The following is a 16,215-nucleotide window of genomic DNA, read 5'->3' as shown; positions in this document are numbered from 1 at the left end:
TGCAGTCAACCCTTTGTTAGTAGGAAAGGTCGGGCTGTCAGGGTTTTAGGTTTTTGACAAACTGAATGCAGTGCCCTGGAAGGCAGTGTATGAAAGTCTGTGAAATGTCCTTAGAAACAGAGAAAAGCAGGACCGGATCCGCCAGAGACAGTGCCTTCCTCCATCTGCGATCCTCCTACTTAACCTCAACGAGGAAAGTTCTGGCCCTGATGTGGAACAGGAGCTGTAGTGGAGCCTGAGCCGCTGCACTGGATCTGAGGGGCTGCACTGGAATCTGAGGGGCTGCACTGGATCTGACGGGCTGCACTGGATCTGAGGGACTGCATTGGATCTGAGGGCCTGCACTGGAGCCTGAGGGGCTGCACTGGAGTCTGAGGGGCTGCACTGGAGCGAACACAGAGAGCTTCACTGCACCCGGACCACAGTGCGGGGAAGGAACGGGTAGGGTTTTTCAGTCTTTTCCACACTTTTTTATTCCATCCTCTAACACTCGTAACCTGCGTTTACCAACCTTAAAACACCTTAGAGCCAAAAAACTTCCTCACAGCTTTCATATCCTCAGACAGTGCATGAAATTTAAACTTTACCCTTTCCTCCTATCCGGCTGTTCACCGTGAGATGCGGGTGGTCGATAACCGGGATCTGTTACGGAAAAGTGAGTTTCTTTAGGTAAAGGAAGAGAGGAAAGTTGCTTCTTTCACTCGTCTGTCATCAAACCCTTCAAACCTGAGAAGAGTGGGTTTTACCTGATTGAACGGGAGGATAATTCACAGGCCTACATATCAATTAATGGAAGAGATTGACCGGTTACCCGGATGCCCGCCCGACTGGGATGCTGTGGTGACGATGGCTTCACTGGGGACCAAGGTCCCACCACAAGGTCAGCCTTGACTGCCAGGTCTGGCAACCCTGCTCTTCCTGGAGAAATTCAGGAGACCAACTTGACTCTATCTTAACCAACAGAAGGCCTGTCCTGTGCCCCATTTGTCCACGGTTTGGGCAGGGTCCTGGCAGTGGATGAGGCATTGGGGCAGTAATGCCCAGTCATCAGTGCACCCCAATCCAGGTGGAGTCCTTGGTCACGATGCCCACATCCTCTTGGAGGCCTTGAAGGGGTCACTGCTAGGATTAGGGAGCCTCTGTCATGGTGAGTTAAAACATCTCAAATGCCATTCTCAGCAGGTTCTCCAACAGCTTTGAGGGCTGCTACCTATCACGCCTGTCTGAGCTAAACCACCTTTGTCTGTTTTTAGTTACCTGCTCTAAACTGTCCCTGTATGTTAAAATAAATACCTTTTAAAGAGTACAGACAGAGCATAACCATCATTTTTGGAAGACAAAAACTAAGTTTTAACAAGAGAAAACAATGTAACTCCTTCACAATACCAAGTGGGTTACTATTACAGGACAAGGTTTGGCTGTCAGGGCCACCAAGCGTTCCTTTCTTTTTTTCCGACCCAGAACAGGGATGGCTGCCAGCCATGCGGCTGCCTTAAGTCAGTGGTGAAGCTATGACTCCTCCTTCTTTACCCCATAGTCAAGATGGCAACCAGCCATGTGTTGTTTAAACCATTCCTCCTAACAGCCTGGGCGTAGCTGTCCATGCAAAGTCTGAGACAAACCCAATTGGATAAATGTAACCTGGCAATCAAGGTTTCGACCCCAAAGTGTCCATTTTCTAGTCTTAGCTGGAACCGGAAGGCTCAGCTGCATATAAGCCTGGTGCTGTACAGTTGGGAATGAGGGTAGCCTGGGGTCAAACATCTAACCATCTTGCCTCTGACTCATGAATGCTGGGATTACAGACATGAAAACCACCATACACAGCTCAAAACTGGATTCCTGAATTTACATTTGTGTGTTTCCATGTTTTCTTCTGTTTTTTGTTTTAAGCTTGTCTGTCTGTTTGTTTGTTTGTTTGTTTGTTGAGACATGGTTTCATTCTGTAGTCCTGGCTGTCCTGGAACTCTCTCTGTAGACCAGGCTTGCCTAGAATTCACAGAGATCCTCTTCCCGCTGCCTCCCAAGTGCTAGGATTAAAGGCATAAGCCACTACCACCTCGACTCTTTTCGAGGCTTTACTCCACCTCCTTAGAAACTCTCACATTCCATGCACATACTTTTTGCATTGCTATATATTCTTAGTAATTAGCCTTTTCCTCCCAAGCAACAACATTCTTCATAATTTTATCTTCTGAATTCAACTTGGTCCAACATTAGTATGGCGACTTCAGAATTCTATTAGTTAAGGTATCCACCATAAACATTCTTGTAGACAGTACAAAGTTAATTACTGCTTTTTAACCAGTTGAATACTCACTGTCTTTTAATTGGTGTGTTTAAACAATTCATGATTAATGTATTTTTATGTGTTGAATGTTAAAATCTGTGGCATTTCTAGTTATAAATTGGACATTTTTATTATTCACTTCATCATTACGGTTGAATTATTACTCATTCCTTGTTATTCTCTTTGAAAAGCATTTTGGTAACATTTAATGAATTTCCCTGCATTAGACTTCAAGCCTCCAAGAACCATTGTCTTATGGTTTCATTGCTGTGAAGCGATCCATGACCAAGCCAGTTCTTACAAAGGTGACCATTTAACTGGGGCTGCCTTCAGTTTCAGTTAATGTTCAGTCCATCATCATATTAGCAGAAAACATGGCAGCTGCAGGCAGACACGGTGCTGGAGAAAGAGCTGAGAGTCCTTGATCCAAAGGCAGCTAGGAAGGTCCATCTTCCACCCTGGGTGGAGCTTAAATAAGACGTCACAGCTCAGCTTTACAGTGATACATGTCCTCCAACAAGTCCAAACCTTCGTCCCAAGGCAGCTCTACTCTGACTTCCCAGGAGGCTCCAGTGCTGTCACTGCAGTAAAGGACCTCATAGTTCTAAAATCTCAGGTCTTCCTTGATCTGGAGGGCACGTTGTATTCACATAAAAGAGCATCACAATTATGTTTAATACTTGTAGTTATTCCGGTGTTTACAGTGTATGCTTTTAATGAATCAGAGTCTACATTCAAATTATGTGCACTATGAAGAACATAGCATAATAAATTCTCAATTTTCCTTCCTAACTTTGTGGTGCTGTTATCAGCATTACCACATATTTTACCTCTGTTTGTTCTGTAAACAAATAGACTATTTATACTATTTTTACCACTGCCAACATTCTTTTAGAGAATGTTAAAATAGAAGTTATTTATTTGATTCTTAGTATGTTTTCTGCACAGTATAGATCCCGGTTTCTCTCTGATGTCATACTCTTTCCTGCCTGAAAAACATTTTATCATGAAATTGATCCACTGATTGAATTGAGTACACAGATGATGTGTACTCAACATTTGTTTGCCTGCACAAGTCTTTATTCTGTTTAGTTTACTTTTTAATTCCAATTGTGGATTAGTAGTTTCTTTCTTCCCATAGGCCATGTTAAAGATACCTTCAAGCTACTACAAGTTCTGGTATGACAATGACTATAATTTTTGTCTTCACTTTCTGCATTAATGTTGCTATTATTTCTCTGGTTGCCTTCAAAATCTTTTCTTCTCAGGAATTCAAGTGTGACACAATGATGTGTATAGGTTTTTGACAGGCTTATTGTTTTGGGTATAGATGTACCTGGTTGGAGGTATGATGTATAAGGCTTTATATTTTTAATTTCCAGACCTATTTATCTTTTTAATATTTTATGAATTTTTCAGTTATGTTGCTGGTATCAATCAATTTCTAAAATTTATCAGCAATTGCTTCTTCAAATATTTCTTTTTTTATATCAAAGACAGTTTATTGGAAGATGCTTTCTGGTGGGCAAGTTTACTGGCCCCAAGGACCAAGGCCAGGGAAATTGCCATGGGAAAAGGGGGTGAGTAGGAGAGAGGAAGGGGCACTGAGAGAGGAGAGGAGAAAAAGAGCTCTTTTTTCCCCAAATCTTTATTCTGTGCCTTATGGTCTTTCAGCACCTATGGGGTGGTAACAAACCACCACAGGTTATTTCCTAAAGTCTTTTTAAGAGTGGCATTTCATTTCATTCATGTATGTTGAAAGATCCCCGAAGGGAGACCCTCACTCTAGTCTCAGGAAGTCTCGGACCCCGACACACGAGAGACCAATTTTGATGCAATTAGCAGAGGGGAAGTTTATTACTTCCGGAGCTCCCGGTCGACATGTATCCCACGCAGGAGACAGAGGAATTGAACCTGAGTGGCTGGGAGAAGGACTCTTTAAAGGAAGAAATCACAAGCCCCAGGAGATGAGAGGACATCAAAATGAAATACCAAAAATGTCACATGGGGAAACACTCAAAGTCATAGGATTGTTCTTAAGACTCTAGGGTTTAAATCAGGGGAAAGGTCAAGCCCTCATTCTCCTGAAAACAGATCTTGATTCCTGTCCTTTAGAGTAAATGTTTGTCAGAGTTGATGAAGCATCTGCATCTGATACACATCTGGTTAGGCTTCGGCCTTGGTTTCCTGGAATACTATCTGCAGGACACTATGGCTGGAACATTATCTGTAGAGCAAATGGGGGCTTGAACAAACATCACAGGGGCAGAACAGAACCCGTTACTCATTTACTCATGTCCGGTGACATCCAGAGGGTAAGTGAGTCTGCACCAGTCCTCCTGCATTTTCAACCATCTGTCTTCCTGAGTCAGATCCTGTTGCTGAGTTTTGAGCTGGTTTAAAACTCTCTCATTCCCCTCTTCTTCTACTAAGTAATTCTAATCTTAGAATTTTGGTATCAAGTCTCATATTCGACTTCACCAGTTGTCCTAACTGATTGGTACTGTTGTCTCAGAACCATCAACTGAACAGCACTCACCTGAAGTTTAACAAAACAATTAGCCTATTTGCCACGCATGGGCCAAAAACTAAAACCAAGCAAATTATCAGTAACAGCCCAGCTAGAGCAGAGAGTAATGAGTGGCAGCTGTCCTAGAACTAATTACTGTTTGGTTACACAAATGCTTATGGGAGGCTGCTGGTGTTTCCAAACAGAGTCCCGATAGATGTCCTTGTACCTGTCAATCTGGACACTATCTAGACCTACACACCAAGGTCATGACTGTCTTTTAGAACTTTTAAACTTATACAGATTGTGATCCCTGTGGCACAGTCCCAAGAAGTGTTAGGGGCACTAACATATGTCCTACCCCCACACCTACGATTGGGGGACCTATTTTGATGGAACCCAGGGCAAACATGAATTTCTTGTTTCTAAAGCACACTCTTTAAGTGTGCATTATAGCAACCTCTCAGTCACGTCTCTGATGTATCTACTTATCCGATGTGCAAGTCTAGGGAGCTTTTTGAAGATCTGAGTGTCCCTCTAGGTCCCAGCTCTCAGCCCCAACAGCTAGTACGCGGCTGGTGAGGACTGAGAATTGACGGCTGTCAGGGTTGTCAGCAGCACCAAGTAGGGTCCTTTCCAGCAATGCTCAAGTGTCTGGGCTCGGTGTCATCATATGTAGCTGCGTTTCCCACCTGGAACTGATGAGATGTCTCAGGGGTCTCTGGGACATAGGCTGCTGCCAGCTGTGACCAGATTTTTTAATGTATCACCTGTAGGATTTTTAGCCTGGCATACAAATCATTATTACTATGATATGTTGGTTCAGTAACATCATCTAATGCAGTCAGAGGAGCCGAGGCCCCATATAAGATCTCACAGGGGGTTAGGCTGAATCTGGAAGGGATATTTCTTGCTCTGAAGAGTGCAAGAGGGAAGGAGTGCCACCCAGTCTGCGCCAGTCTCCATGGTCAATTTGGTCAGGGTCTCTTTAGAGTTTTATTTGTTTTCTCTACCTGTCTTGAACTTTGAGGTCTTTAGATACAATGTAATTTCCAATCGACCTCTAAATACTTGGCCACACCCTGGCTTACCTTGGCAATGAAAGTAGGGTCATTGGGGTTGGGGATTTAGCTCAGTGGTAGAGCGCTTGCCTAGGAAGCGCAAGGCGCTGGGTTCGGTCCCCCCAGCTCCGAAAAAAAGAACCAAAAAAAAAAAAAGTAACCAGCTTAAAAAAACATCTTTACAAAAATTAAAAATGAAATGTTTGGACTGACCCTGGACTCTGACCTCATAGGTAGCAATGAATATCCTAGTAAGAGCACCAGTGGAAGGGGAAGCCCTGGGTCCTGCTAAGACTGAACCCCCAGTGAACTAGACTGGTGGGGGGAGGGCAGCAATGGGGGGAGGGTTGGGAGGGGAACACCCATAAGGAAGGGGAGGGGGAGGGGGATGTTTGCCCGGATACCGGGAAAGGGAATAACACTCGAAATGTATATAAGAAATACTTAAGTTAATAAAAATAAATAAATAAATAAATAAATAAATAAATAAATAAATAAAAAAGAAAGTAGGGTCATTGTCTGACCAGATTACCTTGGGCACTCCAGATCGGGGGAAGATTTCTTCCAGTATCTCCTTGATGACTACCGAGGCCGTCTCTTGCTTGGTGAGGAAAGCTTCTATCTATTCCTAAAAAGGTATCTGCAAGCACTAGGAAGTACTTGTAACCATATTTTTCTGGTTTTATCTCAGTGACGTTCACTTTAAATTTTCACTAAACTCTCTAGTTCTCTTTGCCCTGTTTGCTTGTTAAGCATTTACTTACTGGCATACCTTATACTTTTTTACTGCCTCTCTGCCTAAAATCTTAAAGTCTATTACATATGCCTTAACTACTTGGACAAGCTTCTTATCTCATAATTGAGTCCATTTGTGTATTTGGCAAAGAGAGTCTTTTGTTTGTTCTCTGGGGAGTATACCTTTCCCCTCAAGTGTGCCATTGTGCTTTTTCTTTTAAGCAATTTGGGACTTTTCTTCTGTTGTACATTCTAAGTGAGGCCATCCTTTAGTCCGATCCCAGTTCCCAGTCTCTTGCAGGCCTGTAACCAGGATAGGCTCCTGCATAGCCATTTTTCGAGCCACTCAATCTACTTTGTTATTGCCCCATGCCACTGAATCTCTTCCCTCCTGATGTCCTGGGCAATGAATAATACTCACAGTTGCTGGCTTCATCAGGGCATCCAAGAGATAGCAAAGGCATCTGTGGCGCTGATGTGCTGGGGGGTATAGGTTTGTCCATCCCAGATGACATTTGTTTGTCCACCATGGCAGCACCCACTCATCTCTGACCTTGACGAAGAGAACTGTTCCTGTCTGTAGACAAGGTAGCCTCGGCTTTCAGCAGGGGTCAATTTGCCAGTCGCAGAGGTTGTTCCTCCACCCATGGGCTTCTCTCAGGGCTTGACACTCATGCTGCAGTGACTCCAGGTCAGGATTGGGCGGCAAGGTGACCACATTGCCCCCAACAGGTGGAGAATCTAGTCCATGTCAGCTGACCAGTGGTCCCATACTCTGGGATAATTCCATTCAAAAGGAAAAACATCAGCCACTCTACCAGAGTATTATGTCCTGGATTGGGTGATAATTGTTAGTGCCTGGCTGGCAGGAATGGTATGTTCCAGGCAGAACAGCACTAAGCCACACATCTCCCAGCATCAGGTACTGGTGCACTGAGACAGGTCTTAAGCACCACATACACAGTCTATAGATATGTATACACATGGCCTTACCCAGCCATTTCAGCCCACGCAAGCCATTTTGGAGAGCAAATTTCTCATGAGAAAGGAATAGGGGCAGTCAGGGATGACCATGAACTGGTGGGTTACCCGGCCCACGCCAAGGTCCACTGTTCTTCAGGCAGTCCATAAGTGTTGTTTTTTGCCAGTAGCCCCCTGTACTCAAGGTTTTTGCTGGACACTAGCCCATTTGGGAGTAGGAACACAGAGTGTTGGGCTCCCCCTATTCACAAAACAACTGGGCAGGCTTCCCCCCTATCCTGGGGCAGTCCCTGACCCAGTGTCATTTTTCTTACAATAGGCACTCTGACCTTTAGCCAGGAATTCTCTTCTGTTGCCAGATACTTCTTCCTAGGTTCCCTAACTACTGTGGCTAGTATATGTTTCTCTCTTGTCTTTTATCTCTTTTAGCTCTCTAGCTTCCTCTTCTTTTTGTCTCTTTTCTTCCCTAGCTTCCTGCTCTTTTTATCTTCTTTTTTCTTTCTCTTCCTCAGGCTCTCTGTTATATAACCTTACTTTTTCTGCAACTTACACTAACTCTCTCAGCAACTTACCTTAGCACCTCAACTTTCTGTAAATTTTTCTTACCTTAGCCAAATTGGTGTGGCCTTTTCCAGCCCCTCAGAGACCCACCATTGGTGTCTGGCGGTAGACCTGGCACTCCCTACCTTCAGGCATATTGAAGTCAACAGGCAGAAGTGAGGGCCTTCCATCCATGTGTGGAACATGTTTTCTGGCCTCTAGTAGGATTCTGTATTTCCTCAGTAGTAAAGAGGACCGGTAACAGCTACTAACAATCCTCTCAAGTGGGATGGTGAGAAAACAAGAAGAGAGTCCAGAAAATAGAGTCCACTGAAGAGGACAAATAGCATTTAGTCACACAGCTAAACCAGGAGGCCTTTTTGGGACAAAGAGGCCATTGTAAAAATAAGCCCAAGCTTTGTGCCTGTGAAACAGAAAGGTGAGCAGAGAGTCAGCTGATCTGTTAACGACTGTCTCTCTGGAATAGATTTTTTTCTTAATGAGTATCTCTCTTTAGTGTCAGCTTGTTGGCTTTCCCTCTCAAGAGAACCAACCTCTAAATGAAACTAGGCTTCTAGTAAGAACTAATAACAAAAGGATGAAGAGATGGTTAGGACCTGGGTGCTAGAAACCAAGTGGCTGAGGTAAGAATTGTAACCGGTTCACCTGGGACTTTCAGGACCTCAGTAGCAGCCCTTCACCAAGCTGTCTCAATGGGTTTAAGGGCCATGGAAAAGAAAACATTAATCCTGACCTTATCCACAGCCACAGCCTGAATTCTAAATTTTGAGTGGCAAAACAAAGTTCTTCACAGTTTGTTGTTGATTCTTTTGAACTATTTTAGGGACTTACCTGCCCCCCAACCGGGGGCATTTAGAGCACAGGGGCAGGAACTGGCTCCTGACGGGAGCTTGCCACTCTGGGGGTTCGTCAATCTTGGGATAGATCTGAGGACGGGAGGGCAGTTTCAAGGAATGTGCTTCAGGCTGCGACTTCAGCAGCTTTTACTCTGTTTTAGATTTTTGCAGAGTCAGGGCTCTGGGGCCTGACTTCGGTGGAATCCAGGGTTGGACCCAAGGAGGAGGTTCCTGAGCCACGTCCTGCCAGACAGTGATGTACAGCTGCTGGTCTGGATGGGACCCCGGTTCTCTCGGAAAAAATAATGTCTTTAAGGGCACAAATAACATCTAAATTAAAAGTCCCTATTGGCGGCCATCCAACGTCGGCCACTCAGCGGAACAGAAAGTCTGCAATTTCTTTTTACTTCACTTCAACAGTCCAGTGATCGAGAGTTAGGGAAAAGGGGCTCATGACAGTCTGTCCCATTCTGTCTACAAAGTAGGACAAATAACAAAATAGAAGACCAACAAAATGACAAGAGAGACAAGGATGTCTAAAACTACTTGCCCTGTGCAACTCTTTCACAAGAAACTAAAAGCAAGATCACTAGGCAAAGTCCTCCGTGACTCTACCTCCAGGAGTCTAAACTCCTCACTGTGAACCTGAAACCAGGCAACCAATTCCTTTTGGGCCCCCTCCACCCTCGAGGCATCCCCCAGGTTTGCAGCCTGCAGTGCCGGACACGTCTGTCCCCTGCAGTTGCAGGGTCCTCATGGCCCTCCTGGACAGCTGCCCTAAAAGCAGATCCGCATCCCTCCTGCCAGGAGACGACTGAAAACGAAAGTAAGGAACAGACAGACTGACAGATGAGGCGCTGCTCACTCAGAAACACTCAGATAAACATCCAACTCACCTCCAAGGGGTCTTTGGGATCTAGGGTGGTCGAGAAGACACCGGATGAACCCCCAAATGAAACATCCTGGAAAGGAGACCCCCACTCAAGTCTCCAGAAGTCACAGAACCCAGACACACAAGAGACCAATCTTGATGCAATAAGCAGAGGCGAGTTTTAATATGGAGCTCCCAGTCTACATTTATCCCACGCAGGAGACAGAGGCGTTGACCCTGAGTGGCTGGGAGAAGGGCTATTTAAAGGAAGAAGTCACAAGCCCCAGGAGATGAGGGGACGTCAAAAGGAAATACCAAAAATGTCACAAGGGGAAACTCTCAAAGTCACAGGATTGTTCTTAAGACTCTAGGGTTTAAATCAGGGGAAAGATCAAGCCCTCATTCTCCTGAGAACAGATCTTGATTCCTGTCCTTTAGGGTAAATGTTTGTCGGAGTTGACGAAGCATCTGCATCTGATACACATCTGGCTAGACTTCGGCCCTGGTTTCCTGGAATACTATCTGCAGGACACAATGGGGGCTTCAACAAACATCACAGGGGCAGAACAGAACCCATTACACATTTACTCAATTCCAGTGACATCCGGAGGGTCAGTGAGTCTGCACCAGCCCTCCTGCACTTTTAACCATCTGTCTTCCTGAGTCAGATCCTGTTGCTGAGTTTTGAGCTAGTTTAAAACTCTATCTCTCAGTAGCACTTATAAATTAATGATTGAAATTAATTGTGAACAGTGCCGAAGTCTACAGAAATGGAAAGAACATGAATGCTAAATAAAGACTGTGGATTTGAACATTTAAAAAAAGTGATTTGGCTTCTCTTTGACATCATGAACTTCTTGTAACAGGCTGGGTCGGTTGTATTTTATAAGTGCCACTAGGGGTTGGGGATTTAGCTCAGTGGTAGAGCCCTTGCCTAGGAAGCGCAAGGCCCTGGGTTCGGTCCCCAGCTCCGAAAAAAAAAAAAAAAAAGAACCAAAAAAAAAAAAAAAATAAGTGCCACTAACTAGTGCTTGTAAAATACAGAATAAGCTTTGGAAAACAAAATGCTTCTCTTTAATGCTTCTGACTCATAACATAATTCTAGGGAACACATAATTTGAGTGTTCTATTAGTTCCTTATTGGGGAAGGTGTTCTTTGTAATGAAAAGGTATTTGTCTCATGCTAGTTTTTTAAATTTATTTTTCTTTTAAGTTCAGAATATATGGTTGAAGATAGAATGCTCTTTAATTTAAATGAAAAATAGCTGACAGAAGATAGCAGTAAGAAAAATATAATTACAGAGAAATAGCGTCTTCCACTTTATCAGGAAAGCTACTAGAAGGAATAGAACTAGAAATAAGAAATTGGAGACAAAGGGTATTGCCCCACTTCTACAAGACCATGTGGGCATTGTTCTTTGCTCTCATAAAGCTGGCGTCTACACATCATTGCAGACTGCTGTGCAGATGGTGCATGGCACATGCATGTTTCCACCTCAGGAACCCAACATAGATTGTCTGTCATTATAAAAAACAGTCACATAAATTTCCAGCACACAAACACTGGAAATACTAAGTCAGGGTGCCAGGTTAGGTGTTTGCTGAGGTCCACAGATGTCCATTCCCAGACTACAATCTTCTTGCTGTGTTCCCACGGCAGAAGGAACAGCGGAGCTCTCCGGTCTCTTTTCTGAGGACAGAACCGCACTCATGAGTACTCCATGAGGGAAACATACCTGTGACTTGGTAATCTGCCAAAGGTTCATAATCACATCACCATGTGGTCCCCGTTACCACACACATATTTCAGGAGGACGTAAACATTCACTCTACAGCACAGATTATCTAGTATTTCAGTGGCTCAATCATTGTGAAAGAAATCTGAGTGTCTAGGTCTTTGGAGAAGGTTGGCTTAGGGGCTAATGATGACAATGTAGAAGCAGCAGATGGGTCCCTGGTCAAGCCTTAGGCTGGGCAGATTGTTCCATGTTTATTCCTAAAACTATACTTCTAGAAAGCTATGTGAGGGCTGGCAACATGGCTCAGACACACACACAGACACACACACACACACACACACACACACACACACACACACACACAAAAGCACTTAGCACATAAACCTAAAGACCTGAGTCCAAGTCCCTGAGCTCATACAAAGGTAAAAAGATCCAATTCCACAAAATTTTCTTGATCTTCAAACATATGCCATAATATGTATGTGCACACACATTCATCATACACTATACACACAATACAAATTAATAATTTTGTCAAAAACATTAAAAATAAATGTGATATGAATACCATATTTTAGTACATGGGATCTTATACAAATTGCACTACAGATAACAAATATTAGTGTGGCAATTGCTTTGCATGTTCTTTAGAGTAATGTACATATTGGCCAAAATGATGTGAGTAATATAATCCCTGTTGTTCGTATGAGAAAAGTGATGCTCTCAGAAGACAATGGAGGAGTGACATGCCAGCATCCGAGGAGCCGACAGAAGAGCCTGAGTTCCACCTGCTTGTGGTCCAGAGAAGAGGGGGTTATCAACATGAGAGATGAGTAGAAGAGTTAGTTGGCACCCAATGCACTGGAAGTGAGGGCTGCAGAAGCTCAGAGAGGAGGGACCAAGGTGGAGGTGGAAAGCAACATGATCAGTGCAGGTGTCCCCTGAAAAGCTGTATGAGTTCTGTGCCATGACTAGCTTAGGAACAGAAAAGCCCTCAGCAGAGTTTTGTTCTGTCTTTCTCGGTTTCACACCTAAGATGTAAACCATTTCTTTGTCTGTATACAGTCTGTATATATCTCGCACTCATGTGTTGCTCCATCACCATCTCTGTCTCAAATCTACTGTGTTCAGATAACCCTTCCATAGAAGCCCATTGCTACCACAGTGCCTGTGTTTTCTCACCACCTTTATCTTACTATGGAGTGGCATTGCCATCTCTCGTAATCACAGGAAGAACAGTACACAAAATATTTTAAGGGCAAAACAGCTGGTTTGTGTTACTTTTACTGTAGCATACAGTTAAACATGGCTGCTAACCTGTTATTGTGTTTAATTTATAGGATAAAGTTTATCAACAACATTCATGTACAGAAAAACAGCATGCATAAGGCTCGATCTTATTCCACTGGAGTCTTGCCATGCATTTGCCATGGTTAAGGGACTACTACTACTACTGAAGGACAGAGAACAGTACATAAATACATACTGAATGCACTTTCCAGGATTAATGCAAACACACAGTCCAAAAGGAGACTATGGAAGCCATCATTTAACCAAAGCCTTCTTAGTAAATGTGTTTTCCACATATGTACAATTTTCAGCCAACTAAAGTTTAAGTACCTAAATATTTTTGGTTAAAGTTGTTTTATATGGGAATATTTCTACAATGAGATAATCCCAATAAAGCAAGGAACATGAGTCCTGGCACACAGCGTTCAGTAAGTGTTAGTAATTTTTAATGTTAATTAAGTGTATTATGTAAGTGCTTGCCTTAGGATTCAGAATGAACAGAGTATACTTACTCCTCTTGATGGCCCAAGGGCATCCTAATAAATATTAAATACTTAATGAGGCTACGAGCACAAGGACAGCTTGGAAGTTACCAGGAATTCTGGGGTTGTTGGTTCCTGCACAGCTCCAATGTGAGGTCTGGCTAATGGTGGGACTGGCAGTCAGCCAGCTACCACTAACTCTATCAAGCTGTCAGTTCTCATGGCTGTCAGAGTGCCCGCACTGACTATTTCTCAAAGATTCCTACCAATAAACATCTTTGAGCTGAGACATTGAGCTGAGACATTAAATATTGTAAATCCATACAAACAAGGACTGGTCTATCTAACCTACCTGAACCCATTTCCTGATTGTTCAGAAACACTGAAGTTTCCAGAGTGGAGTCTGTGAGTCTATTCTGGTTCGATGCAACATACCTACAATAACAGCAATCAAGAGGCTGAGGCAGGAGGACTGCAAGCTTGAGGCTAGCCTGAGGTACATAGTGATACTGTGTCTCAAAAAATAAAATAAAGGAAAAGGTAAGAGGCCCACCTGCCCTGAGAAATTTCCTAAGCCCTCAGTTGGGATCCCAGGAAAACCTAACTAAGAAGGTCCCCCAAATCAAATAGGTAGTGTCTTAGTTGGGGTTTCTTCTGTTGTGAAGAGACACCATGGCCATAGCAACTCTTATAAAAGAATACATTTAGTTAGGGCTGGCTTACAGTTCACAGGTTTAGTCCATTATCATCATGGTGGGAAGCACGGTGGCATGCAGGCAGGCATGGTACTGGAGAGGTACCTGAGACTTCTACATCTGGATTTGCAGAAATCGAGAAAGGGATCAACTAGGCCTGACTTGAGCATCTGAAATCTCTAAGCCCACCCCACAGTGACAAACTTCCTCCGAGAAGGCCACACCTCCTAATAGTGCCATTCCTTAAGAGCCTATGAGGGCCATTTTCAATCGGACTGTCACAGGTAGAAAGAAACTGCACACCTTTAAAATGTGTATGTGATCATTAGCTACTGTCTAGGTAGGGGAGGTGGAGGGAGGCACGGTGTGGAGAATGTGCAGAATGAATGTTTCTGGGAAGCATGACTTCAAGACTAGAAATACTTTCTTAAGTAAATAGTTTGCTCAAATGTCCACACGTCTATTCCTTTGTCCCTACCTTTTAGAATGCACAGTTGACATTTACTCAAGATTCTAGAGAAATTAAAGTCCCCATACTGCTGTGCTGGACTTGTGATAGATGCTTCTCTAGCGTATTCTTTTTCTCTTATTCTTTCAACCACAACCTTTAATCGCATCTTCTGAGAAAAGACTTATGCATTTGATTATCTGATATCACAAAGGCACAGGCAGGAAGGTGGAAGGGCCATGGTGGCTGCCAGTGGAGAACAGGCATGTTACTGACGACAGGAGTTGTGGGACTTGGTTATTTCTGTTGCTTCTGAGGATGATATTTTAAAGAAAACTCTTCCTTATGACTGAAGGAGATTTTCACACATAAGACATACACCAGCAGCCGTGTATCAGTGACATGTCATGGCGTCACTCTGCACATAGGTATAGGGGAGTTACAGATTGTGGATGTGGAGAAGGGACTGTTGGTAGGTAGTGGTCATGAGAATCACAGTCTCTTGTTTCCATCAGGATCTCTATTTCTATTTTTCTTCCACAGCACTGAACAAATCATCCGCACTGTCATTTCCTTTGTTGAAGTTCATGTTTTACCTGTTGAACTAGTCTAATAGGGTGCAGCACTCCTAGAGACTTCAATTTTCTAGTGTCACCTAGTGTCCAGGACACCATAAGTAGGACACAACTGGAAGACAGTGCTGAGGGTGCCCCCTGGTGGCTTCTACTGTACCAATCTCACATAATGAGTTGATAAAAGTCTGAGGAAGGTGCTATACTGTGTACAGTGAATTTCCTTTACATAAATGTTCATGTGTGATGCTTATTTTATTAGAAAAATTTATGACAGGTTTCATAAATAATTATTTATATATTCTAAATAAATACATTAAAAATAAAAGATTTAAAGTAAAAATTAAATTTAAATGTTTTCATGATTTTTAGTTTTAAAAGAAAAATTGTTTCTGGGTGAGTGAATCTTTGAAGCACACTTCAGTAGCCTGCTCCCAGTGTGATCAGGACTCTAGCTGGAGGACAGGATGTGCAAAATTGCTTAACTACATGCATTTTACATGACTGTCCTCCTACACAATAGGGAATATTCTGATCTGTAGTCTAGGTGCTAATTAAAGCATCTAGTTAACACACCCTCTTCTTCAAATAGGCCATGGAGCCCTTTCTCATCTCAAATACATTTCTCCTACCTTCTTAAGGAGGGGAGACAAAAATTCTTCTCCCTTTTTTAGCAAGGGTTTTGTATTTTTATTCTTAATACAATTTCCCAGTATCACTATATCCATAATTTAATTAATGTCCTTAAATTTAATTTTCCGATAATGAACAAATTTATAGTAGATCAAGATGAGTAGATGGGAGAATATGCATCACACTTCATAACAGTTTTCAAAAGCAGACTCTGTTAACTGTGAATGTGTGCATCTGAAAGCCTCTCTCCTAATTTGCTGATACAAAATTAATTGCTGAGCATACTCCAGAGAAATGACACTTTAAAAAAAAAAGATTCATGTCATGTATCTAAGTACACAATAGCTATTTTCAGACACACCAGAAGAGGGCATCAGATCTCACTAAACATGGTTGTGAACCACCATGTGGTTGCTGGGATTTGAACTCAGAACCTCAGGAAGAGCAGTCAGTGCTCTTAACCACTGAGCCACCTCTCCAGCCCTGAGAAATGCCACTTTTTAATGTAATGT

The 16,215-nt window shown here is 43.1% G+C and overlaps 1 protein-coding gene across 1 annotated transcript in view; it reads right to left on the bottom strand.

Moving 5' to 3' along the window:
- Positions 1-587: 587 nt before the first annotated feature.
- LOC134480627 (zinc finger protein 431-like) overlaps positions 588-16,215 on the bottom strand; it is a 41,824-nt gene continuing 26,196 nt past the window's right edge. Inside the window, exon 4 of the mRNA XM_063268208.1 lies at positions 588-642. Within this exon, the coding sequence (XP_063124278.1) occupies positions 609-642 (34 nt within the window). The 3' untranslated portion in view covers positions 588-608. The remainder of the gene's footprint in view (positions 643-16,215) is intronic.

This window comes from Rattus norvegicus, chromosome 9 (genome assembly GCF_036323735.1).
Source record: "Rattus norvegicus strain BN/NHsdMcwi chromosome 9, GRCr8, whole genome shotgun sequence".
NCBI classification, from domain to species: Eukaryota; Metazoa; Chordata; class Mammalia; order Rodentia; family Muridae; genus Rattus; species Rattus norvegicus.
Note: the sequence above shows the minus strand (reverse complement) of the source record. Positions and strands in the feature narration are given on the sequence as shown.